Source organism: Paroedura picta, chromosome 1 (assembly GCF_049243985.1).
Source record: "Paroedura picta isolate Pp20150507F chromosome 1, Ppicta_v3.0, whole genome shotgun sequence".
NCBI lineage: Eukaryota > Metazoa > Chordata > Lepidosauria > Squamata > Gekkonidae > Paroedura > Paroedura picta.
Window position 1 is genome coordinate 66,675,412 of NC_135369.1, and position 26,820 is coordinate 66,702,231.

The following is a 26,820-nucleotide window of genomic DNA, read 5'->3' on the forward strand; positions in this document are numbered from 1 at the left end:
GGTAAAGGGGAGATGCACAAGAGCATGGTAGGAGGCAGCCCCTTTATTCGGTCTTTTAGGTGGCAAGTCTTTTAGCCTGTTCAGAGTTAATAACAGAGAAATCATTTTTTAGGGCAGAACTTTATTGTCATTGTTGCGGGAGCAAATTTACTTCTGGATTCTAACGACTTAAAGAGAGCTGCTGCTGTCATCAGTCAAGCCAAAGTACTGGTCTGTCAACTTGAAGTAACCCCAGCAATTTCTCTGGAAGCTTTGAAACTGGCACACGGCAGTGGAGGTAATCTAATAATATGATTTTGCTGTTAATATTTTTACATCCTGCCATGCTGCATGGTTGACTCTGAAAATTGGTGGGGCAAACGTGACTAGAAGTCAAAGTGTATAAATAAGGCAGGTGTGGATGATTTGGACACAGTACACCTGTAAAATGGTTAGAATAACAACCTGTGTCTATATGATTATTTTATTCTTTCTTCAAGAAGATCAGGATTTAGATCAGACTCCATATTGGTTCTTACATGTGCTAATATCATGGACTGGCATCACTTTGGTCAGCTTGCTAGTCAACTATACAAGCCCTCTTGACATGGGAGAAACCTGAAGACTGAGATCCCTACAGAGAAGAGATTATTCTGACTTTGTTCACCTGGTTTGTTTTCTCAGTAGCTGAGCCGCTGCTTGAAGAGTGTCAGTGAAGGGGAGCTCATCACTCCTTAGGCAGTCAGTTCCACTGCTGAATTTGTTTCTAATATCTTTAACCGTTCCCGCGGAGCGGATAAAATAATGCAGTAAGGGCTCCGGCGGTGGGCCCTGTCCGGGATGAGGAAGGGTGCCGGTTGGCCCCTTCCCCCAGACTGACAATCGGAGAGCCCAATCGGCAGGCGCAAAGCGCCTGCCGATTGGGCCCTCCGATTGTCAGTCCAGCGGCAAGGGACCAATTGCAAGCCACACGAAGCGCGGCTCGCAATTGGTCCCTTGTCGCCGGACTGACTACTCCCGGTCTGCCCACCTCTGAGCTCCGACGCAGCCAGCTGTCCGACCGCTGCCATTACCTGCCAGCCTTCCAATTGCGCTGGTCACCGCCGCTGCTGCCAACACATCGCCCCCCCGGCGCAGCCAGCCAGCAGCGGCCGCCAGAGGAAGCTTGGGGACCACTGCCGCCAGGAGCACCAGCCACTCAGCTCCTGTGACACCACCCGCGGCGGATCCCGCCTGCCGCGCGTGCGCAGGACGCTCTGCCGCAGAGCACAACCCGTTGCATGCCGGACCACGCAGCCCGCGCCGGCCGCCGGAGGAAGCTTCAGGGGCACCCGGCACCGGCGCCGCACTCCGACACGGGCTGCCAGCCGCCCAGCTCCAGCGGCACCGCACGCAGCCGCGCCCGCCTGCTGACCCACCGCCGGATGCTCCGCCACCACAGAACATCGCCATACCGCCCAGCCAGCCACCGCCGGCCAAAACTCACGGAGCCAATGCGAGCTGCCACAGCCCCTCGACTGCCTCCTGCCCTCCCGCTCGCCAACACACCAGGTAGCCACCAGGCCCACAGGACGATCCCGCCCTTGCCAAGCCAGGCCACACAGCCCCCTCACCCTCATGGCGCGCCCTGCTAGCGCCTGCTGCATTTTGACTGCAGTTGGCTTATTTACTAGTTTCTAATATTTAGCCAGTACCCTTCTACCTGTAGTTTAAGCCCATTTCTGCATATCCTATCCTTTGCTGCCTACAGGAACCACTCCGTGCACTTCTAGAGAAAGAAAAGTCAGAAACTGAATAGTAGCAACTACCAAAGAAAGGCATGGGAGTGGCAAGACATTTACTGATCTCTATCACAGCAACATGGGATTGTATCAAGAAGTGGACACAGTCTGCAAATTGAGAGAGTACACCTCTCTGCAAGTAGTAGAACAAGGGTACGCAGAAAGGTTTTGCATTGGGAGAGGTGTTTTGACTAGGAATGGTACTTAGATCACCAGGGCACAAATACACTTGGACTGTCCAGCTATGAGTTTTCTGTTTTCATGCACAACACAACTGACAGAATGTAGAGAAAAGTGGTTTGTAGGTTGAGGTCAAGCGAGCTTTTGGGGGGGCAGGGATCACCAGGCAGTTGGAGATTGTTGTTGTTGTTATGTGCGAAGTCGTGTCCGACCCATCGTGACCCCATGGGCAATGATCCTCCAGGCCCTCCTGTCCTCTACCATTCCCCAGAGTCCATTTAAGTTTGCACCTATTGCTTCAGTCACTCCATCCAGCCACTTCATTCTCTGTCATCCCCTTCTTTTGCCCTCAATCACTCCCAGCATTAGGCTCTTCTCCAAGGAGTCCTTCCTTCTCATGAGGTGGCCAAAGTATTTGAGTTTCATCTTCAGGATCTGGCCTTCTAAGGAGCAATCTGGGCTGATCTCCTCTAGGACTGACCAGTTTGTTCGCCTTGCAGTCCAAGGGACTCGCAAGAGTCTTCTCCAGCACCAGAGTTCAAAGGCCTCAATTCTTTGACGCTCGGCCTTCCTTATGGTCCAACTTTCACAGCCATACGTTGCAGCTGGGAACACTATAGCCTTGACTAAACGCACTTTTGTTGGCAGGGTGATGTCTCTGCTTTTTAGGATGCTGTCTAGGTTGGAGTTGGAGATAGCAGAGTATAAAGCTCTTTGAGGGGTGTAGGCAGAAAGGCAGTCTTTCAGGTACACTGGTCCCAGATTGTGTATGGCTTTAAAGGTGACTGCCAGAATCTTAAGTCTGATCCGGAATTCGACTGGTAGCCAGCACAGTTGTTGAAGAATAGGCAGGATGTAGGACCTTCATAGTGTTACTGTGAGGATCCCTGCCACAGCATTCTGGACCAGCTGTAGTTTCTGGGCCAAGGATAAGGGCAGGCTTGCATAGAATGAGTTGCAGAAGTCCAGTCTAGAGGTGACAATTGCATAGATCACTGTTGGCTAGGTGTTCCGGGGCCAAGTAGGATGCCAGGTAATTTGGCTTGGCAAAGATGGCAGAATCCCAGCCACATTGCTCTCGTGACCTGAGCTTCCACTTAGGGAAAGGCATTGAGGATCGCACCCAGGTTCCTGGTGGAGTGAGCCACTGATAGCACTCCAGCCAGGTTGGGTAGGCGTGCTTTCTTGCTGGACCCCTCCTACCTAGCCATTTCAAGTGACTCTCCTTGAGCCACCTTGTTACTGCTTCCAGGGAGCTGGCTAATACTTCTGGGGGAGAATCAGAACGGCCATCCATCAGGAGGAAAAGCTGGCTGTCATCAGCATATTGATTACATCCCATGCCAAACTTCCACACCTGCTGGGCAAGAGGGTGCATGAAGATGTTGAATAGGACTGAAGAGAAAACATCTCCTTGAGGGACTCCACAAGCTAGTTGGTGATGGCTCGATGATCTCTCCTATTGCTACCCTCTGTCTGCAGTCCTGGAGAAAGGACATCAGCCATTGAAAGTCTGTCTCTTGTATCCCGGCATTGGCAAGGTGGCAAGCAAGAAGCTCATGAACAACTGTGTCGATTGCTGTTGTGAGTTCTAGGTGCACAGGCTACGCTAACTCGCCCCTGTCCAATAGCGCTGCTTTTATCCTATGGTCAAGCCGGAAGCAAGACCGGGATGGGTCTAAGACTGAAGCTTCTTCCAGGAATGCTGATGGCTGGTCTGCAGCAGCTCTTTCAAGCATTTTTCCCAGAAGCGCTAAGTGGGACAGAAGTTGTTTGGTTCTCTTGGATCCAGAGATGGTTTTTTGAGCAGTGGGCAAGCCACTGCCTCTTTTAGCCCTTCCAGGAATTCTCCTGTTAAGAGGGAGAGGTTGACTATCTCCCAGAGAGGAGCCCCTATTCCTATATCAGTTGTTTTTAGCAGCCATGATGGACATGGGTCTAGAGGGCATGTGGTTGGCTTCGCTGTTTTTAGCATCCTGTCCACTTCAGTCAGCTTCTGTCAGTGTGAATTGTCTGAAGATACTCAGTTTTTCTCCAACGACAGCCAAGGGGCCTCTAGTTCAATTCCTGTATCTAAGGTTGGGGAAAGTCATGGCAGAGTGTTGAGATTTTGTCTGCAAAGTGACTCAAATGCCTCACAGCTGAGCTCTGATTAAGTTGGTGCCCTTCCTCCAGGATGGTAAGAGACCAAACTATCCTAAATAATTGAGCTAGGCATAAATTAGCAGATGTGATAACAGTCAAATTAAATTGCATTTTACCAACTTCATCGCCATCTCATAGGCTCCCAGCTGCATTCTGTAAGATGTTCTCAAAACTTTGTTGTGAGCTTTCCTCCAGATTTGCTCTAGTAATCTCAGCTCCCATTTTTTCTTGCCGAGCTCCTCAGCTTGAGATGGGGGCAGAGATGACGTTGGGGAGCTATCTCATTGATCACAGCTAGCATTCTGTCATGCCAGTTGCTGACCAGACCATCTAGAGAAGTGCCAGGACATATTTAGTCCCACAGAGTATTCAGGAATCCAATTGTATCCATAAGTCTCCACAGTTGAGCTAAAATCTGCTCGGCACCCAACTGAGGAGTGGATGGCCCTTCAGGGCATAGTGGTCTGACCGTGGCACAGAGACTAGTTCCACATTCAGCCTCGCGCCGAAGATAAGGTCCATGTGTGGCCTGAGTGATGGTTAGGGCCAACTACAAATTGTGGGAGACCTAAGGTCGCCATGGTTGACACCAGGTCCAGCTCATTTTTATAGGGTTGTAGCTCAGCATGGATGTTAAAGTCTCCCAGAATTAAGAGTCTTAGTAATTGTAGCACCTAAGCTGCCACCTCCTCTAGCAGAGCTGGCAGGGCATCCGAAGGTGGCCACCAGATGGCCACACTCTCGGTTGAGTCCCACCCAAGGCCTACACATTCAACTCCTGGAATTGACAGCGTGGAGAGAGCCCTGAAGGAGAAATCCTCTCAGATTAGGATTGCCACCCCTCCTCTCCCCTCCGCAGTCTGAGACTGATAGTGGATAGAGAACCTAGCAAGAGCTAGTCTAGAGTGCACATTTCCTTTAGTACAGGTATAAATCAGACACTGATGATGTCAAGGGATGTCGAATGTAGCTTGCACCAGAAGCATCCTGTAGTGTTTCCACAAGGGAAAGACTTAGCAGGAGAAAACATTCTTTGGGAATTATCCAGTGCTGCAAAGCATTAGTAGAACTCGCATCCCAACCAAATCCTGAGCTGTCTACATGGACCAGCCAGATTCCTTTATCTGACCAGAGTGGAATGGTGTAAAGGACTCCTTTTACTGTAAACAAAGCAGGGGGAGAAGGAGCAATGAAGAGATGAACTGCCGTCACTTCTGCACATCTCTTGAACGGGGTAGCAGCTCTTCCACCAGGCTTTTGGTTAAGGTCAATGATTTGTTAACATCATTATTCTTTGGCCGTCCCACACTGTTTCATCTATTTTAAATCAGGAAAGATCCAGACCTTCATCTTACAGGGGGGATGACAGAAACTGGATTGTAGAAAGGCTTAACATTGGACATTCTCCATTGAATAGTCATACCATTATTTTTAACTGTTTTAAATTAGTTAATTTTTATCCATTTTTATAAATATGTTGTATACTGCCCAGAGTTAGACTACCGAGATAGGCAGTTTATAAATCAAATAAATACATAAATAAAACCAGGGGAGGGGTCACTAAGTAATGCTGAACCTCTCCCAGAATTAAAGGACTGTAAGGTTTTAGAAGTGGGCAGAGAGTGGCCCATTGATTTTTGTACCAGCAACAAAGGGCAGAGAGGGATATAAGTAACATTTCCCCCCTGACCTGGCAAATGTTCAGAGGGTACAGGTGCAGGAAGTCTTGTGCAGGTTTTCTGAGACAAACATGAGAGGCTGATCCAAGCTGAGCATTCTGTTTCAACAGGAGGCTATTTCAGCACCCTACAGAGCCACAGGGAAGCGGGCTGGATGCCTGGAGGAGGAAATAAGAGATGCTGAAAGGGGAGGGGAGTAACCAAACCTCCTCCTGGGCATCTCCTATTGTGTTGGTAAAGAAATGCAGTGTGTTTCTGCATGGACTGTCAGAAGCACAATGCTGTGACTCAGATAGATGAGTACCCTATGCTCTGTCTGGATGATCTGTCAGAGCAAGTTTATCAGTGCTTTTGATCTTTAGGGGATTTCTGGTAGATTGGACTGGTGGCTGGAGCACAGGCCAAATCAGTGTTCACCAGCTACTTGAAACTGTTTGATTTCACAGTTTTGCCTTTCTTGCTGAAAAATGCCCAAATGACATTTCAGTACCTAAATTATCTGCCCTTAAACAAGCAAAACATCAGCAACATAGTGCAAGATATTGTATCATCAAAAGAGAGAAACCACTTGAGGAGAGTGTGTCATCTGTCACGGTGAGACCCACTCACCAGTAGATCTATGACCATCTCTGCCCTACATGACAGGCAACACATGCTGAAAAGTCTTGTATAATCAAATCCCCATAAACACTTCGCTAGCACTGTGAGATCTTAAAACACCCTCCCAGCTGGAGTGTGTTAGTGGCACTTCCTTTCTTTTTTGTCTGAAGCACCCTCATGTTTAATACAGTAGTTTATGTTAGGAAGCACACGAGACTATTTTTGTTTAACAGATGCATGCCCAGATGCCACAATCAGAAGAAACAGGAAAGTGGGGAAATGGAAGCTGGTGGTTGTAATCCCACTTGTTCCCATGCACTTACGTTAGTTTTATAGGTAACAAATTGACAGTATTGCACTTGCTGATCTCCCATTGTCCTGTTCGTACGTGATCTCTATGGCAAATGTAGAAGTGCTGTTCTCTGTTTCGACTGGCCCAATGCCAAAGCAGGCCATTAAATCCACTGTCCTTGAAATGATTGTAGCACTTTGGTTTGAATGCTGTATTTCTTGCTCTCTTCACTCGTGAAGTAGAGATGGAGTTTCACAGTTAAAGACTAATTTCTTAATGATATCTAGAGAAACATGGGTGCATCCACCGTTCTGTGTACAATCATGTAGGCCATGTGGAGAATGTTTTTCCCTGTACTCTTATCCCCGTGAAAAACCACCCTGCAGCTGAACCACATAGCGGCACTGGAGACCACGACCTGTGAGGGAGATACCAACTCCTGATCTGTGCTGGGAGCTCCCCATGTAGAAGCTGGGTAGTTAAGTAGTGAACCATAGCAGCAGAAATAAGTATGCCAGAAAAATTATGACATTGTGTAGTCTTAATTTTCATTTTGGAAGTCTCATACAATTGACAGGAGGAAATATACCATGACAAAATCTGTAGCTTGATTAAGATTTGACATCAAATTGCCCTGAAGAGTCTTTAAAAGGTTGGGACATTTTTCTTTTTACTTCAGCAAGATACATTTGGAAACTGACTGATACACAGCTCATAGAATTGTTGTCATGAACTTTTTCAGCTGCCACATTCCATACCTGAAAGTATTTTCTGCCACTATGGTGGCTGATTAAAAGTTAGGCTTGGGATGTATTGAAATACAATGGATAAGATGCAGCATTTTGGTACTGTACAACAAGAAGTTTGTCCTGAAAGAGATTCATAATTGGTCTACTGGGGATGGTCTTGGGCGTACTTTCATAACTTCATAAAATTAAGAGGAAAATGGGAAATAATGATGACATAGAACGTGGCTGGATCCAAGAAAAAAGATTTCTATCCTTTGCCTTATATATTGACCATGTATTATCAGTGGTCATGCGCTTGTCATTCTGAAGAAAGAATCATAGGCTGCTTCTTCCAGACTTGATCACCTAAAAACAGCACTAAGCTAGGCCCCCAAAATGAAGCAAATATCACTTGTGAAAATCCATAAATTGTATCAAGCTCAGTGGGCTTCATATAAAGAACATAGGATTACTGCTTGCTGCAAAATAGTAAACAAAAGTTGTCATGAAGCATATCTTGGCAACAGCTCAAATGACTCCCTTTCCCCTGAGTTCATTACCATTTTTAGTCCTTCGTCGTTTGTCATTTTTTTGCTTGCTATTTTCCTTACAGCTAAAACTGTAACTCCATCTGTTAAGTTCAGAGTTAGTGCAATGCACTTTTTGTCCTACAGTTCTCAACATTTGTTTGTTACTTCTAAACACTTTTGGATTCACCATCTAGTGATGCATTAATAGATACAGAGGAGGTTTTAATGGGTACTAAACAGATAGTAATACAGGCATGAATTAAGAGAAGCCAATATTGATTTTTTAATGGAAAGGACTATATGTAATATATAGAAATTAGAGGCTGGAATTGTCATATACAATTTTTTTCCTTTAGATGAAGGTTGCTAGGGCTGTGAGGTAGCCAAAGTCAAGCTCTATTAAGTTTCTAACCTAAATGAAATTTTCTTCATAGGAAAGGATGATCCATTTGGTGCAACAAAAAATGTTAATGTCAGATTGAACTTTGGGTTTAATGGTTTCAGAGAATTCTGTTAGCCAAGTAACTGTCCATGCATCTCTAAGTTTGTCAACAATCGCAGATTGCCTTGTGATTCGTAGTGGAATATCTTCAGGAAATGCTTAATAATTAAATGCTAATTAAACTTTCTGTTTTTCTGAACTCAATAAAGCCTTAATGTTGCTAATTAACTCCCTTTTTCCTTGATGACAGAGGCATGATTATCATCCCTGAACTTTAATATTCTTGTGAAATCATTAACCAAACACAGAAAGGATCAGAGTTGTCCTCTGTTTTGTAACAACAGCAAATAGGATTTTTGTGCCAGAGTTTTGTGTCTCTGCAAGTAATTTGTATATCTGGGGGGAAATGTGGAACTGTGAACACTTTAGCCATAACAACACAGACCATTTGCTGGGCCGTGTCCAATTATTCATATTTAAATGTGATCTGCCTTTGATTTAGACAATATTTTCCATTCTCTTTCAGTGAAGACATTATTTAACCCCGCTCCAGCTCTTGCTGACCTAGATCCACAATTTTATACCCATTCCAACATCATCTGCTGCAATGAAAGTGAGGTAAATACAGATGACATTGGGCTAACTTTAATTTGTGTATGTGAAACTTTGAGATAATCTCAAAAAATCACCTGAGGTTTTCTGCATTACAAAATAAAATACATTTTTTATTCTGAAAATGCAGTTTTGTGTCACAAGTTTGCAGAGATCTGATCGTCCTTGGAATGGTCTGAAAGTCATTTGAAAGAGAACTAATGAATTCCAGATAGATTCAAGTCCCCACCTCATTGGCCAGTGTGAATTAGAAAAAATGGGGACAAAGAGAATGTACTATTTATTTTTATAGAATCATGGAAGGGTCCATATAAGCCCAACCCCCTGCTCAGTGCAGGATCGGCTTAGAGCATCACTACCAAGTGTTCATACAGCTGCTACTTGAAAACTCCTAGCAAAGGGGAGCTCACCACCTCCTTAGGCAGCATATTCCATTCACTGTAAGAGTTTTTTCCTAACATCCAGCCAGTACTTTTCTGCCTGTAACTTACACCCATTATTGCAAATCTTATCCTCTACTACCAACACTGACATCCTCTAAGCGACAGCCTTTCAAATGCATAGCAAGAGCAGGCATGTCCCCCTCAGCCTCCTCTTCTCCGGACTGAACATTCTCACGTTCTTCAGCTTTTCCTTGTAAATAAATAGAAGTCAGAGGTTGGATCCCAAAGACACCAAGTACAGAATAGATCTTCCTTGCATCTGCTTTCCTATTACTAGAGCCTAAAATGTAGCTGTGTGTGTTAGTGGGCTCTCATACATCACAGACAGCAAGACCATTGTACTCACCAGTAGCTCTTCAAGTACACATTTGCAATCATCATCAGTTAAAAGAGCCACATTTGCAATCACCATCAACAAAAAGAACCCAAGTACCATCCTGACAAAAATGCATGTACAATAATCTAACGTTTAATATTAAATTTATAATTGTAATGTTTTTAATTACCTGATCACCTGGGGCCTTGTAAGATCATCTGTCTGCACTTCTGTTGAACATTAGGCAGCCCTTATATATTTGGAGAGTAAATTAGTTTCCATGAGTGAAGGGAAGGGCTTCTTTCTCTGCCTTCGCACTCTGTCCTCAGCATGAGGCGTTGAAGCTGGTTGAAAGAGTGACATTGCCATGGTACCTAAGAGAGGGCCAGCTGGCCATAGAGAAAATAAAATAAAAGCACCACCACTCTACTGTAGCCTGCTTGTTCTTTTCATGGGTGGTTGCTGTAGCTTGGTTAGCATTATTTGAGCAGAGAAAGACCTCTGAACTGGATGCTGCGGAGAATCCAGTCTGATTTCAGTCCTAGCAGAGAAGAGTCGAGTACTGTCAGTTTGAGAAGTCAGCCATGACTGAGAGCAGTTCAACACAGAGAACTGAGGAAAGATGGCAAGGATGCATAGGTAGTTAGAAAGAGACCGCTATTTGGACCAAAGAAACGGGATAGATCTTCTAGTTAGAGAATTTCCCGACCCAGTTAAACAGGGAGTTAGATCTGAAGAGTCCTTGGTTTGGTGTGGTTAGAAATTGCCTGTAGAAACCTTAACAGTCAGTTTAAAAACTCAAGATGTGTACTGGTGTTTTAAGAGAAAGGGGTTAGATACTGGAAAGTGTGTGCCAGCCTTCTGGAAATCAAAAAAGTCAAAGAATTCCCAAAGAAAGTGAGCTTTCAAGGATTGTTCCAGTCCCATGCATATCCTCCTTTTCTCCTTGCCCCAGAGCAGGAAAGGGTCTCAGCTAGCTGCTACCAGACAGATTTAAGGGCTTTATTGTAGATGGCAGAGCATGCTTCTTGCCCCTCCCTTGAAGTTCCCTCTTGTATCATCGGGTGTGCCAAATATGAGGTATGAAAGACTCAGATGGGAGTGAACAAGGAAGACTAGTTTATTAAATAGTTTAAAATAAAAATGCAGTTGTATTAATAGGACAAATTAATATATGGTACGTTAGAGACACACAGGGCAAAATTTCAAGAAGTCAGCTAAAACACAATAATTTTCTTACATGACTGATTTGATTCCTACCATATTGTTAATACCTGATCTCCTTTAGATCAGACTCACCCCCACTATGGGGTGAGGAAAGAGTTGTAACCAAAGCAGCTTCTCTGCAGCCCTCCATCAGGGAATGAACATCCATTCCTCCCTGTTCAAGGTGTTATATGCTCTGCCGCTTCAACAGCCTCATGGCTAGGATCACGTTAACATGCATCCAGTTGAACGCCTGTATAGTTCATAAGACTCCTTTGCAGAGTTCCCAATGGCATTGAGAGACCCCCCCCCCACACACACACACACACACACACTGTTATATGTGCAGGCTCCAACCAAGCATACATAGCTGCTACAATCTTTACACCGCTCCGGGACCGGTATAAATAAAGCAGTAAGGGGTAGGGGGCTGGGCGGTGTCCGGGATGGGGGGGCAACGATTGGCCCCTTGGCCCAGGACTGACCAGTTGGGAGGCGAACAGCACCTCCCAAACCGCCCACCCCCCAATGTGCATCAATGCCCATGCCCGCCATTGCCACGCTGCCCGCCAACACGCCAGATATGCTCCCAGGCCCCGGCGTCAGCAGGCAGGAGGCCGGTGGGGGGGAAGACCTCGGCTTGCCTGGGGCAGGCAGGGACACCTTCCCCACCGCCCGGGAAGTACGCCTGCCGGCTCTAAGAGCCAGTGGGTGTGCTTCCTGGGCGGCAGCCAAGGCCAGTAGCCCATGGGGGATCGGCCTTGGCCGCCGCCTGGGAAGCACACCCGCCACCTCCCAGAGGCGTCGGCTGTGCTTCCCATACAGAGGGCTTTATTTCTAGTCCTGTATAAACCAACTCCTGCTGCTTTATATCAAACTCACTATTCAGGTATCCACTCTCCTCCAGAATTAGGTTGCAGTCCTAAAAACCCTTTCCTGGGAGCAAGACTCATTGAGTAACATTTTTTAACATACCTGCTTAAGATTACCCTGCTAGAAATATTTATAAAGGCAATTTGAAGCTGTACTGCATAGACAGGTGCAGTCATGGTGTGCAGAAGCATTGCTTGAAAGCGCTTGACATGGTGGAACTCCCACACTACGGATGAGCATCCCAGCCATATCAGCCAAAGCAGAGGGATAACAATATAGGCACAGCCTTTACATGTCCCTGGAGTCTTAATTCAAAATTAAAATGGACTGTGGGAAGGCATAAAGATTTGCTTATCTATTGTAATTTCATGGAGAACGAAATGTAGCTAAAAGGAAAAAAATAGTTGCAATCACCTTCTCTAAGCTATTTGTAAAAGGAAAAGAAGCTTCAGAGTGCGTCAAAATTAGCATCTCTTTGTGACTTATTTGTGCTGACTTGCCGTCTACTTTAAAGGGAAGTGGAAATTTATGCTTCATTGTCGGCACAAGCTGTGAAATTTCTGCCAGGTACCTTAATAATTCTTATGGCTACACATAATTGTGACTTGGTGATTGGTTGATAACAGTTATGGGATTAGGCAGGAAATTTCTGTTATTTATCTTCTCAGCTGCAGAGGCATAAGCCATTCAGTGACTTTCCAAAGACTTGGAAGAATCAAATGTAGCTGCAAGCTCTGCCCTGTCCCCTGGACATTTATTGGCTAGAAATACATGCTTTATAGCACACTTAAACTAAATACTGTAGATACTTTAGCAACCATGCACAGTGGGTATTCTAAAACATCGTGTTACTGGCAGAGTTTTTTCTCTTTGTGCTAGAAGAAAGTAGGGATTAAGTATCAGTGGACCATCTACCAGTAAGGACATTTCTCAGGCTGTGGATTCTTTCTTCTAAAACCCTGTTTGCTTCAGTAATCACTTTTATTCGTGCAGGCCTTAATTTGTATGTGTTTCGTGCATAAAATACTGCATGCACACATCTTGCGAGGTTATCAGTTCCTGCTTTTTTGCTTAGCTTGTAGTTTGGGCTTCCCCCCTCCTCCTTTTCCCAGAAAGATCAAGCCTGTTGGAACTGGCTGGTTAATTCCCTGTTCTCCAGATGTAGCAGAGCCTAATCCTTGAGGTTTGCCCAGGAATGTGCTGGTTCTCTGTTCTCCCAAATGAAAGAAATGCAGAATAAGTATATCAAATTTTAGGACTCTGGAAGCCAAGCCCTAAGGTTGTGTGTTTTCAAAAACAAAATCCATTCAAACTAGAAAGGGGCTAAGAGTTTGATTAAGGAATCAGTTTTAGAAGAAAGGTGGGTTTAAAAATGTCTTAAATCATTGACTCTTAGCGAGGCCAGTTTACAAATTAGGGGTAGGATGGGATTTTAGGCAGGTCTCTATTGACCACCAATAGAGAAGACTTGAACTGCTTATTGTTCCCTGAGTGTAAAATGATAGATTTCTTCTACGGGTCTTAAGAGAAGTGGCACGCAGCAGTCAGACCTTATACTAAGAAGGTTGCTGATTGCCAGCAACTACAAGAGTTTTACTGAAAGGATGTCTAAGTTCTGTCTGATTCTAAGTTCTCTGTCATACCCATTGTATGATGTTTTTATGTCACAATTTTTATATATGGCTGGGTTGAGGGTGGTATCCAGTGATAATGTTGCATGCTGATGGGAGATACTGGACTAAGCGTTAAGGACCACTTTTTATATAAATAATTATTATATCTTATTATTTAGTGTACCATATAACTTATTTCTGGTGTTTCCAGGACAGAATAGCCCAGCTAACGCTCAGGAATGTATCCTAGTTGATAAATGCTCTAATGTTTTACAGACAAAAGAGAGGCTTTTGCCCTAACAAAGGTTATAATCTGTATTTTTCAGCAAATAGGACAAGAAAAGAAGGGGAAGGGAGGATGCATTTTAAACCAACATTCACCTGAACCTAGCATGTTGCCAAATTTGCACACACATCTTATTCCTCCCATCTTGCACAAAGCATAATGAAGGGATCCTACTAAGAGCCTTACTCCAGCTCTGTGCAGTGTTTAAAATACAGTTAAGGGTTTGTTCTCCTCCCTCTACAAACCAGGTTTTAAACTTGAGTTTAATGCGAGTTTACAGTTTGAATATTGGGGAGGGGGGGAAGTCTATTTAATTTGAATGCTTGCATTTGTACATCATTGGTAACTCTACATAGCTTCTAGCCAGGATTCTCTGCACAAGAAGTGGAGACAAATGGAGAAATGAGCAAGGCATGTGTAAAAGACCATCAATGTCAGGGTGCAGTTGAGGATAGGAAGGGTGAATGTAAGCACATCCAGTTTTTTGTATTTTGAATGTGTTACGATTAAGAATGAGGAGTAAAAACGAGGGATGGACATGGACCTAAAAAGTCAGTTTGGTTCGGGGGTCCATGATGGCCCACAGACTGAACCCCAAACTGAACTGACCTCACAGAGATAGAAGCAGTCCAGCAAGTTCACTTCCTCCTTCCTTCCAGCTGTGACTCTGGGAAGGGGCTTCATTTAACTTTTTGGTTTTGCTCCTTGCTGCTTCAAAGGAGGGGAGTAAAACTAGAGGGTTAAATATGGGAGTGAAGTGCCTCCCAGCAGGCATTTCAGCCTCTCCTTAATGCTGTTCCAGCTGTCTTGGGCTTCCTCACACAGTCCATTTAAAGGGACTATGTGAGGGAACTCAAGACAGCTGAGTCAGTAGAGTGAGATCAAAACCCCGAACAAGTGAACTGGTCAGAGTCTGGTAAATGTCCGGGGAGTGTATCTTCCCCAAACATTGGTTCCCAAGCCCTGAACTGGCCTAAGTTTAGCCTGTATTTTGACTCCTGAGCTGGTTCGTGCCCACCCCTAGTAAGAACTTAAGCCAGAAATTCACAGAAATGAGTTTTGAGAAGGGATCCTGTAGATTTTCTGGCATAAGGAATAGCAAGAGATAATTACCACGGAAGTTCAAGAAGGGAGGAGGGGAGCTGGGGATAGCAGAATAGCAAAAGTGAAGACTGTGAGGAGCAAGATAAAATGAAGACAGAGATACATGTGTTTCCACTTCCTATGGAAAGCTTTGAAGGTAAAATCAGCGATATTGACTTAGATGTCAGCAGGGCTGAAAGCCATTGTAGGAATTTGATGTCCTGGTCTGAATGCTGAGAGATGAGAGAACTGAGGTATGACTAAGGAGGGCAAGGAATGACACCTTATCAATGGACTTTGAAAAATGTAATTCTGATTAGGAGTGCACTGTTAGATTGCATCTTAGGGCTGCTCAGTCACACAGAGCTGGAAGAGACCACAAAGGGCCATCCAGCCCCCCACTTTCTTGGAGACTTAAAAATCACACATTCCTAACAGGTGCTCATCCAATCTCCTCCTAAAAACTTCCAATGAAGGAGACTCCACCAACCTCCAAGGCAGCATATTCCATCTACGGACGCCCTCACCATCAGAAAATGCTTGGTGTAGTGGTTAGGAGTGAGAACTTCTAATCTGGCAAGCTGGGTTTGATTCTGTGCTCCCCCACATGCAACCAGCTGGGTGCCCCTGGGCTCACCACAGCACTGATAAAGCTGTTCTAACCGAGCAGTGATTTCAGGGCTCTCTCAGCCTCACCCACCTCACAGGGTGTCTGTTGTGGGGAGAGGAAAGAGAAGGCGACTGTAAGCCGTTTTGAGCCTCCTTCGGGTAAAGAAAAGCAGCATATAAGAACCAACTCTTCTTCTTTCTAATATTTAAGTGGAACCTCCTTTCCTGTAATTTGAATCCATTGCTCCTATTCCTTATCTGTAAAGCTGCAGTAAGCAAGTTGTCCCTGTCTTCAGCATATCTACCTTTTATACCGCTGTCATATCACTGCTTGCCCTTCTCTTCTCCAAGCTACACAGATCCAGCTCTCTCAACCTCTCCTCACAAGGCATGGACTCCAACCCCTCAGCCATCCTAGTTGTCCTTCTTTGAACACCTTCCAGCTTGTTAATATTTTTCTTGAACTGCAGCACCAGAACTGGATACAATAGCCCAAATGAGGTCTAACCATTTCCTTGCTTTAGGTTCTGTGCTCCTAGCAATGCAGCCTTAATATCACATTGGTCTTCTTAACTGCCATAGCGATGCTTATAGAGACTATCATTAAATGCATGAAGTGAGACCTTGTAACCATGGCCTGAGTTGAAGACCTAGTTTATATATTGCCCAGAACAGCATGCTTGCTGATGTTTCTGAGAATACTCCTGCATTTCTTTGACGAGTTAGATACCACAGTGACAGTATTTATATATCATGCCACCCAGGCCAGAATTATAGCCTTCTGAGCCCATTGATTCCACTGGGATTGGAAGGATGTAACTCTGCTTAGGATGGCACTGTCAGTCCCTATCCCCATGCAAGGAAAATGCAAGCATTGCCTGGAGAACGGCGTTGGAAAACTGCAACAACACAGATCTTGGGTAACTGCGCCTAAGGGGTACGTGAAGAATCCTAGCAGTGGTTGGGGTATTGGCAGCTGTGAGGAAACTGGGGTGCAGTGGAGGGCATAATGCCAGTTTTGCATATCCATTGAAACTGCAGAGTCGTATCTAGCCACGTTTTCTGAAGGTTCAGCAGTTCAAATGTTTGCTCACAGGAGTTCATGCTGCCAACTTGAAGCTGGAGTGCGTGCTGCACCAAGTTTACATATTGTTAAGCTATGAAACTAATCTCTGGCCCTTTCTTTTTAAGCACTCGGTTTTGCAATGACAACATTGTATTATTCATGATGTTGTATACAAACTTGTAGATGAACAGGGTAAATAACTGCAGTGTGGGATATATTTCCTGCCGGCATCATAGGATTTGCCTTGTCTCCTTTGAATGTTTTACGCCCTTAATAAAATGTAGGTAGGTGATTAGAGGAGGGAGTCCCATTTGCTTGGTGCTGTGCAAAACTTTTTTTAAAAAAAATCTAATAGAAACCTTGTCCTCTTATTGTATTGTACTTCAGTTTTTACAACAGCCATTAGCTATATCCTCCGATTGTAGCCCTAGGTTTTTTAAATAATTTTATTGGAAAGCAAAAACTTTCTGGTGCAGCCCAGCCCTTGTATATTTAACATCACAACTGATGCTTGGTAGTACATTTTGACTTTTGGCAAGTTCATTTGTCTGGTTCCACTACCTCTGTGAGGGGAAGTGGCTCCCAGCTTGTTTCCTGGTGCTCTAGTTCTCCCTCCCTGTTCCTTCTATGACTCAGCTGTTCAGACTCCTGGAGTCACTGCTTTGCAAAAGGCAGATGCTCTAGCCAGCACCAGTATTTCATAAAGCTGCAAACCCCACTGTGTTATGGCAAAGGAGGAGGTCTGGAATAGCTATAAGTACGAGGCTTTGAGTATGTGGTTTTTTGGGTTTTTTTTTTAATGCAGCCATTCCTAAAATCCTCTGGAATGATCTGTGCTTTTTCCCTTTGAGTTACATTTCAGCTCCACTTTTCCTTAAGTTAGCATTTAGAACAAACAATGTGGTTTGTTGACATAAGCATGGGAAGACCCAGTTTCAAATCCCTGGTTTTGGAGAAAATCATGGGGTGACCTTGGGCTGGTCATTCTCAATCAGCCTAACTTACCATACAGGGCTATATGATAGAAAAGGGAAGAATTGTGTATGCTCCTCAAAGTTCCTTGGAGGAAGGTTGGGAAGAAAATGTACTAAATATGTATTTTAGAATCAAGACAGATCCCTGTGAGTTACATTAAAAAAATAAGTACAGTGACCTTCTCAAAGCTGGGCATTAGAATTTGGACCTCCCACATCCAAACTTAGTGGCCTAGCCACACTGCCTCTAGCATTTGTCAGCCGGTCTTGATTGTAGGATTGCCAGCTCCAGGTTGGGGAATACCTGGAAATGTTGGGGGTGGAGTCTGAGGAGGGTGCAATTTGGGGAGGGGAGGAACTTCCGTGGAGGATAATGCCATAGAGTCCACCCTCCAAAGCAGCCCTTTCCTCCAGGAGAACTGATCTCTGTTGTCTGGAGATCAGTTGTAATTGTGGGAGGTCTCCAGCCATCACTTGGAGGTTGGCAGCCCTACTTGAATGGCAAGCCTGCAACCTCATCTGCTGCTCAGTGACAAAATAATTCTCACTTGCAGTTGGTGGAGCATCTCCTGCAACCAGTGCAAGACCTTAGTGGCTCAGAGTAGAGAAGACAAGTATTTTGATGGATCAAATTTATTTTTGTATATTCAGTATACAGAAAGAGTCTTGGTGGCCCTCTTGTTTGTTGTAAAGTGTGTTACTCCTTTGGGGGGGGGTCATATGGCCATTCTACATTCCAGCTTCCTTTGGGAATCTGTGAACATACTTTACTTCACAATGCAAGATCTGTTACATACATGAAACGTATTTATATGTACATCTAGAAGCGTACATCTAGAATGTGACACAAATATGTTTCAAATCCTAATTGGCAAGCAATGATTGGCTTCACCTTCCTGCCAAGAATACATGGCAGCAAGCCATGGTTTGCCCAAGTAATGTGTGAAACATCCATGGATGTAGCGTTTGTATAGGTATTTAAAATGGTCACATGTTTATTGCTCTTAACTTCAGAACTCTAACCATGGAAAGTCAGTACAATACCTCAGCTGTTGAAAGAATTAATAATAATGAATTCTGACAGATGAAGAGAAAGGGATTGTCGAATTCTCCTTTTGTCTCTGCAGACCCAAAGTATTTTCTTCCAAGCAGGGACCACAAAAGCTCTTTTACAACTTATTCATGTTTTTTAAACAGTAAATTATGCCAATGCGTATGTTTTACTGGTTGTCCTAGGCTGAAATTCTAACAGGCATCACTGTCGGTAATGCCCAAGATGCTGGTCGTGCGGGCCTCGTGCTGGTAGAGAAAGGCTGTGAGATGGCTGTCGTAACCTTGGGCCCACAGGGGTGTGTCCTGATCTCTGCGAAGGAACCCATTCCAAAACACATTCCAGTTAAGAAGGCCACCGCTGTGGATACCACGGTAGGTGTTTGTGTTTTTAAAGCAGTCAGCTTCATGCTTTGAGCAAGCCTTTATCTGTCTCTCCTGTACTTTTCAGGCTGTTGTGCAGTGAATGTCAGTTCACTCAAGGTTTATAGGTTGTGTTCTGTAGACAGACCAGAGCGAGATGTACTTGTTGATATATCCCTGCATTCTTCCTTTGCCCTCCTATCTCTTTGGTATTGCAGCAAACAGCACTAGCAGCAACTCTGTTGTTACTTGCACAGGATGGCACCATAATCCCACAACGATCACCTCAAACACCCCTGAACTTTTGCGCGGTGGGAGAAAGGAGACGCCCTGCAATCCTCTCCTTCGACTCCCCAAAACCGAATGACTGGCTCTGTCCACGCACGCCTGATCTGTTTGTGCTGGCAGAAGCCCTTGCTTAGTGGAGCTTAAGAACTATCAGGTGCTCAAATTCCACAGGACCTAGTGAAAAGGCAGGAGGGGCATGCCATGCCAAATTAATTTGGCTGTGATTTGTAAGGTCAATGACCTGCGTCAGTCATCAGTTGGAGCACTGGATCTCCCTCCCTAGTTCGTTGTGAGCAGGCAAGGACTGAACGGCCCTTTAATGGAATGTAAGGATTATTAGTTTAGCCGCAACAGCAATCCCGGAAGCCAATTCTGAAGGTTCTGATAGCACTTTTATCTCATTTGCATTTCCAAGAGCTGGGACATTTTGTGCTAGCAGTTCTTTCTAACACAAATCCTGCGTTGTTCTAGGGATGTTGTTGAGAGCATGGTATATACTAACTATACATTTTAATCTGATGTCATAAAGTGTGTTTTCTCCTGCAGCATCCATGATGTTTTCCCCCTCCTTTTGTCAAGGATAAACATAGTGTTATGTGCATCTGAATGAGAATAGTTGAATCTGTCCAAGGGACGACAGAACCCTGGAGCAGAATGTGGATCTGGGCTTAAATTGTTTGCTGGAGTTTAAGATTATGGCCATCAGAAATCTTTTAACACCTCCATAGACTACTATTTTTCTAGAAATCTTTACAGTAGTAGTCTAGAACCAAGAGATAGACAAGGGCAGTGAGTAAAAATACCAAAATGTTTCAGGGACATTTTGCTCACAGATGTCGTGAGTCTCCAGATATCCAACAGAAGACCATGAATCTCTGAACATATGAGCTGGGGTCCAGCAGGCTAGGCACATTTTCTACATTTTTAAAGAGTTTTTCCGCTCATATAATCTGTTCTTCCTCTAAGCATGGGATACCAGAAGCCCCATGCAGATGGAGAGTGACATTCAAAGGACCTTAATAACTCCTTGGGGGGAAGTGGGTCACGTGTATGGTATGGGTCATGTGTATGGTATTTTACCAGGCTTCGTCTTAAACTGCCTGTTCCTCCGTGCCCATACTGCATTTTGAGCAGTTGGGGGATGGATGTTGTGTCTCAAGAAGCCATTGATCTGCGTGCACATTTTTGCATTCCAGGTTTAAGTTGGATTTTCATTTCTGTAGCAAAACTCTAATGAAGGGAGTTTGGCTTTCAAAATATTATCCCCTGAAAATCTAGCTGGTCCCTAAGGTGCTGCAGGTCTCAAATGCCTTGAATAAGAGGAGCATTTGGTTGGGTTCTGTTTACTTTAGCAATTGAGCAATCCGAAACAGGTATGTCCGGAATCATACTCAGGTTTGCTCAATGGGGGCTATTTCCAGGAAAGGACTGTAGTAAACTAAATGTATATATGAATTATTTTATTATAGTATATCATTTTGTATATATTCTGTTGTTACATATACTGAGCCAACTGGGAAGGGCAGGCTATAAAAAATAAAGCATTATTATGTGACCCTCTCCTTTGTTCACTCACTGAGATGATGTCTAGCCCAAGAGATCTGAATTTACTTCACAGTGTTGGAATTTCTCATATTACTGCTTTATTGTGCAACAAATACCACAGTTAATAACAGACATGCTCCAGATGCCTTTTTCCTAGGGGGGGGAGAGCCCTTATTTTCCTGTATTTTGTTCTATAGAACAATTCAGTTTTTCCTTCACTGCCATTTAAGGTGCCGTGTGTGTTACGGGACAAATGAACCCATGACAGTTAGAGACCTCTTAAAGTCTTATTTCTTTATTTACTGACTCCTTTAGAGATTGAGCCCTCCCCACTGTATGCTTGTGGCAACTGTGCTCACCAAGCCTTTTTAAAAGAGAGACGCCCTGGAAAGTATCAGCACGGCTACTCCTTGCGCACAACAGCTCTGCTCACTTATGCATCTTCATTTTATTCTTCTTCCAGTGACGATGAAGTTAGCCATTCAGTCGAGTCTGACTCTTGGCGATCCTATGACTCAACTGTTGCCACGATTTCCGATCTTGCACCACTTACTTTTAGATGCACAGTGCCCTGGCCAGTGCCCCTTTTGATCGCATCTAGCCACTGCATTCTTTACCTGCCTGGTTTCCTTTTACCACTGACCAATCCTGGCATAATTGCTTTCTCTAATGAGGAGTTCAGTCCATCACATATATCTACGTCATTTAAGTGTAGCAGTAAGATGGTTGGACATACTATCACCACTACAATACAGAAATTCTCTATAGCAAGACTTCTCACATAGATATTGCCAACACTAGATCTGGATTAATACCAATTTAGTGCTAAGACTTTTTTTAAAAAGTCTTTCTAATTTAATTTGTATACCACACCTCTCAGACTTGCCATCTTGGGGCAGTGAACAGCAGATTCAAAATTCCACATTCATTACAAGTTAAACAATAAAACATTAAAACCAGTATGAATAAAACAATAGAAACAATATAAAATGTAAACATTGTGAGTAAAATGCCAGTTCTCAGCACCAATGATGAGGAATTTATGGCTTATTGGCATTATAAGGTAAGGAGACGGTGGAGGTGGAGAGTGGGCAAGGACCTTTTTTTCCTTTTATAGTATGTAAGGTAAAGGTAAAGGTATCCCCTGTGCAAGCACCGAGTCATGTCTGACCCTTGGGGTGACGCCCTCTAGCGTTTTCATGGCAGACTCAATACGGGGTGGTTTGCCAGTGCCTTCCCCAGTCACTACCGTTTACCCCCCAGCAAGCTGGGTACTCATTTGACCGACCTCGGAAGGATGGAAGGCTGAGTCAACCTTGAGCCGGCTGCTGGGATTGAACTCCCAGCCTTATGGGCAAAGCTTTCAGACGGCTGCTTTACCACTCTGCGCCACAAGAGGCTCTTAGCTTTATAGTATGTACAATGTGCAAAATTACCAATAGATCTACCTTTTGAAATGTATTTTATTTGACTGGCATATTTGCTGGTACTGATCAGTTATGATTTTCAAACTGTAGCTGTGCTCAATCTAAGAAGTGCCACCATTGATACTCTCGTCGTAGTCTGAGTAACAGTGTGTGTGAACAAGATCTTGGGGGTACTTGTGGACTGTAAGCTAAATATGAGTAGGCAGTGTGATGGGGCGGTAAAGAAGGCAAAAGCAGTCTTGGGCTGTATCAATAGAGGCATCACTTCAAAATCACAAGATGTCATTGTCCCTCTGTCTACCATAGGGAGGAAATCAGGGAATGGTTGATCAACAGTTTGTGACAAGTAAGAGTTGAAAGGGCCATACAGGGCATCTAGTCCCACCCCTGCTCAGTGCAGGATCAACATAAAGCATCTGTGATAAGTATCTGTCCAGCCGCTGCTTGAAGACTGCCTATGAGTGGGAGCTCAACACTTCCTTAGGTAGCCAATTCCACTGCTGAACTACTGACTGTGAAAAAAATGTCTTGATATTTAGCTGGTGCCATTGTACACATAGTTTAAGGCCCTTACTGTGGGTCCTGTGTGCTGTACTGCCAAAGGAACCACTCCCTGCCCTCCTCCAAGTGACAATCTTTTAAATACCTGAATAGAGCAATCATGTCCCCTCTCAACCTCTTCTTCTCTGGGCTGAACATTCCCAGGTCCCTCAGCCTTTCCTCATAGGGCTTAGGGCCTAGGCCCAGGATCATCCTCTTTGTTCTTCTCTTCACATTTACTGTGCCTTTGCAGGCTTGGCAGTATAGAACACTGCAGCCATACAAAACAGTTGTAATGCCAGGAGATTTTAGAAATCCTCTGTGAAGGCAGGAGTTAGGCAATGCACTGCACCTGCAGTGCAACACCATACTCGGCTCATCTTCCACCTTTCATCTGGTATAAAAGCCCCTGTGGGCATGTTGCATGGCAACCCCATCCTATACACAATAGGTGTACAAACACCTCCTTTCTGTAGAGTGGAAGGGCACACTGGCACACATAAAAAGAAGACGTCTTCCCGCTGTAGAGAGGTCCATGTTGCGCCTAAGGATCTTCCCATCCTCAAGAACAGCTTGGAACGGGATGCATCAGGAGACTGAAGCAGGAAAATTCATTCTGTGAGTCTTTTCAGTCTCACTTCTATGTGGTGCAGGCATAAGCTGACCAGATCCTTATTCATTAGGAGTCCTTAATAGAAGAGCTAAAGTTGAAAAGTACTTCAGGGTCCAGGGTTCTCCACAGATGCGTTGTTCTCATTTACAGAAGTTTTGCAAGGCATGATTCTGAAAAGCCCATAAATCAGTGTTATTTTTCATGAGAATAACATACAGTACCAAGCGACTGTCAGGAAGAAAAGAATCTTTCTTCTGGTGGTGTCATCATTTATGCTTTATAGTCCAAGCGATCTCTGTAGACACAATAAGATGATGCACTCAGTTACTTGTTCTAGTGCCGAAAGAAGAAAAGGGACAAACCCAGCAGTTTGCTAACTTGAGGCACCAAACGCCTGTCCATGCATGACCTTGGAGCAGGGTTGCCAGCTCTGGGTTGGGAAAATCCTGGAGATTACAGGATGGAGCCTGGGAAAGCCAAAGATTAGGGATGGGATGTAATGCCATAGAATCCAGCCCCTAAAATTACCCTATTCTCCAGGGGGACTGATCCCTGTAGCCTGGAGATCAGTTGTAATTAGAGGAGAATTATGGTCCTCACCTGCAGGTTGGCAACTCTGCACTGGAGTTCCATGCTCTGAGGGCAAACAAGATGGATCTGGACCATGGTACTGGGGAAAGAGACTGATCATTTCCTCTTACACAGTTTCTCACATAGAAAATGCACCCACCCACTCACATACAACAGTGTATGTGGTCTAGTGGAGACTGGGAGCAGGAATCTCAGTTTGGGGTTCAGGACACATGATTGCCATTGGGTGGCACGCAGGATCCGGTCTGCAACTGGTTTTTGTTTATGTCCAATCAGGGGGCTCCACTTAGTTGCCAAACACAGGCTTTGACAGGAATCTGTCAACAATACAAGTTCAGGTGGCGGGCTGTTTGGTTTTTCAGCTGTGTGCAGTCAGTAACTCTGTGTCTCATTGAGCCCTCTATTCAGTGTACACAGTATGGGTTCCTATTTTTTTTCCTACTTGGGTTTAAAGCAGTTAGATATGGCCATTTTATCAGAGAAACATATCAAGGGGAGAGTGTTAACCCATTTCCGCAGTGCTGCAGCCCCAATCTAAATCCTGCCTCCAAGTCTCTTTAAGGGACAAATTACATGCCGGGAGTTCTAATTGCAGAGCTCCAGCATCATGTATAATTTGGCAACGGTTTTAGTGATCATAGCTTACAGTAAGATTGATTCACCAACTAAGTAGCTCCTTTAAAATCCGGTGTGTCTGTTTAAAACATTTTCAGCTGAAATGTTCATGCCCCTTTCTACCTTTTCCGTGCTTAAAATAACTAATACGCAGTGGTAGCATAAAGTAGTATTAGGAAATAATGGCCTTCTAAAGATAAAAACAGCAGCTTTTCACCTGCTTTGTCAAACCAGATTGTTGCAACAAGTAGAAAATGCCACCAGTCTAACTGCTTCCTTTGTGTAGATCCAGGGTTACTTGCAATAGGCATGTGGATGATGTTGCTTGACTTCTCAGTCATGGGTCAGTTCCTTCCCATATATTTGTAATTCTCCCCCCTTCCCCCTCCCGGATGCAGCAGGTGAGTCTCGGTTTGTAATAAGAACTTGTCACCCACTAGAATCATAGAATAATAGAGTTGGAAGGGACCTCATGGGTCTAGTTCAACCCCCTGCACTATGCAGGACACTCACATCCCAATCGCTCATCTACTGTAACCTGCACCCCTTTGCCTTCACAGTATCAGCCTCTCCGTCAGATGGTTATCCAGCCTCTGTTTAAAAATTTCCAAAGATGGAGAACCCGCCACCTCCCGAGGAAGCCTGTTCCACTGAGAAACTGCTTCTCAATGTTAAATTGACTGGGTTTGTTTTAATGGTATCAGTTTAAAGTTGCCAGCTCTGGGTTGGGAAATAATTGGAGACTTTGGGGGTGGAACCAGGAGTGGGTAGGATTTGGGGTGGGAGGAATCTCAGTGGAGGACACAGAGTCCACCCTCCAAAGCAGTCATTTTTCCAGGGGAACTGGTTACCTGGAGATGTGCTATAATTCCAGGGGCTCCCGAAGACCCACCTGGGGACTGGCATCTCTAGATAGCTTGATTTTTATGTCATTTAATTATTTATTTTAGTGGGCATTTAATGGCTTTGTTTTAGTTTTGTGTTTAATAGTGTTTTATTGTTTGGATAGTAAGATACCTTTCGTAGGTCTCTGGGGAAAAGGAATGTAATCAGTAAACAACAGAGGCTCCTTTTGTGACTCTTTAGACTTTTCTTTGCTCATTATTTCTGCTGGTTCTACTATGTAGAAGTGGATAAAAGATGCTGTAAATATACTGAGTTGAATCCAGTGACTCCCTTTCATTAAGGGGCAAAATACACGTTATGTTTGGCATGTGTTGGGTATGGGTGCCAGACTCAACTGATGCTTAAACATTAGAATCAAGACTCCCCTTGTCTTTGTCACCTTGTGAGCTTAAAACACTTTGAGGAGGAAGGAGGAGCTCCACGCTCCTGGTGGAAGTGGATGGGGGAAAGGGCCTTGTTTGCCCCTTCCTTGAGCTGGAAAGGGATACGTGGAGCCAGAGGTAGGGGCAACCGACCATCCCCACAACCGTTTCCCTGACAAAAACAACAGACAGGGGAAGGTTGGAGCTGTTCCTTTCCCCTCACTGCATTTGGAACTAAGATTTTTTTTTAAGTTTGTCTCTACTCAAATGTTTGACTACAAGATGGGTCAGGAACTTATACCCTGATGCTTGACAAATGTAACTTATGTTTTGATCTGAAGTAATGAGCCTCTTTATCAGAAGGAATCTCTCCACTGGAGGGAATACTTTTCACTTAGCAGGGGATCAATTGGATCTGATGCACTGACATTATTTCCAGGCAGTAGTTTCCTTCCTGGGCTGAAACTGTAAGGGCCAAAATAAACAGTCAACCCCCCCCCCCCCGGTAGTTGGTATATGGGTTTTGTTTGCTCGTTTTTTACAGACTTGTGGTTTCTCCAGTAGCAAATGGGGCCTATATTAGATTTCCAAAACCTCGTGCTGCTGGTGTCGCCAGGCAAGGAACTGGAAACTGTGTGACCCCAGTGGTGTTTTTCAAAGCCATTTTTGTGTGTGTGTTTACAAGATGACTTTGTGGTAGGTTTACCAACCTTCAGGTGGAAATCTCCTGGCATTACAACTGTTTTTTAGGCGACAGACATAAGTTCTCCTGGAGAAAATGGCTACTTTGGAAGGTGGACTCATTGGCAGTATCCTCCATTGTAGTCTCTCCCCTCCTCATACCCTGCCCACCACAGCCTCCATTCCTCCCCCACCCCTCCAAATCTCCAGATATTTCTCAGCACAGAGCTGGCAACACTGTTTGTGAAGGCCAGTTAACACAGACACTACACATCTCCCTTTCTCCCAGTTGCTGCCTGTGGCCTCTAAAATTCTTGTGCTCAGAGTTACAAGAGCCCAATGAACAACAGCGACAAGGAGCTGCTGGGAAGTGGAGGAATCAGGCAATGTCACCCTCTGGTT

The 26,820-nt window shown here is 44.6% G+C and overlaps 1 protein-coding gene across 10 annotated transcripts in view; it reads left to right on the forward strand.

The window, feature by feature from the left end:
- Nucleotides 1-26,820, forward strand: part of RBKS (ribokinase) — a 97,721-nt gene that overhangs the window by 36,838 nt on the left and 34,063 nt on the right. For 9 of the 10 annotated variants that reach the window (XR_013231736.1, XR_013231739.1, XM_077341656.1 and 6 more), the window contains 3 exons: nt 113-277; nt 8,883-8,974; nt 18,674-18,862. Coding sequence is in view for 8 of the 10 variants with exons in the window: in XM_077341656.1 (XP_077197771.1) it covers nt 113-277; nt 8,883-8,974; nt 18,674-18,862 (446 nt within the window). In the remaining 2 variants the exon portion in view is untranslated. The remainder of the gene's footprint in view (nt 1-112; nt 278-8,882; nt 8,975-18,673; nt 18,863-26,820) is intronic. The other variant, XM_077341638.1, reaches the window with a different exon arrangement.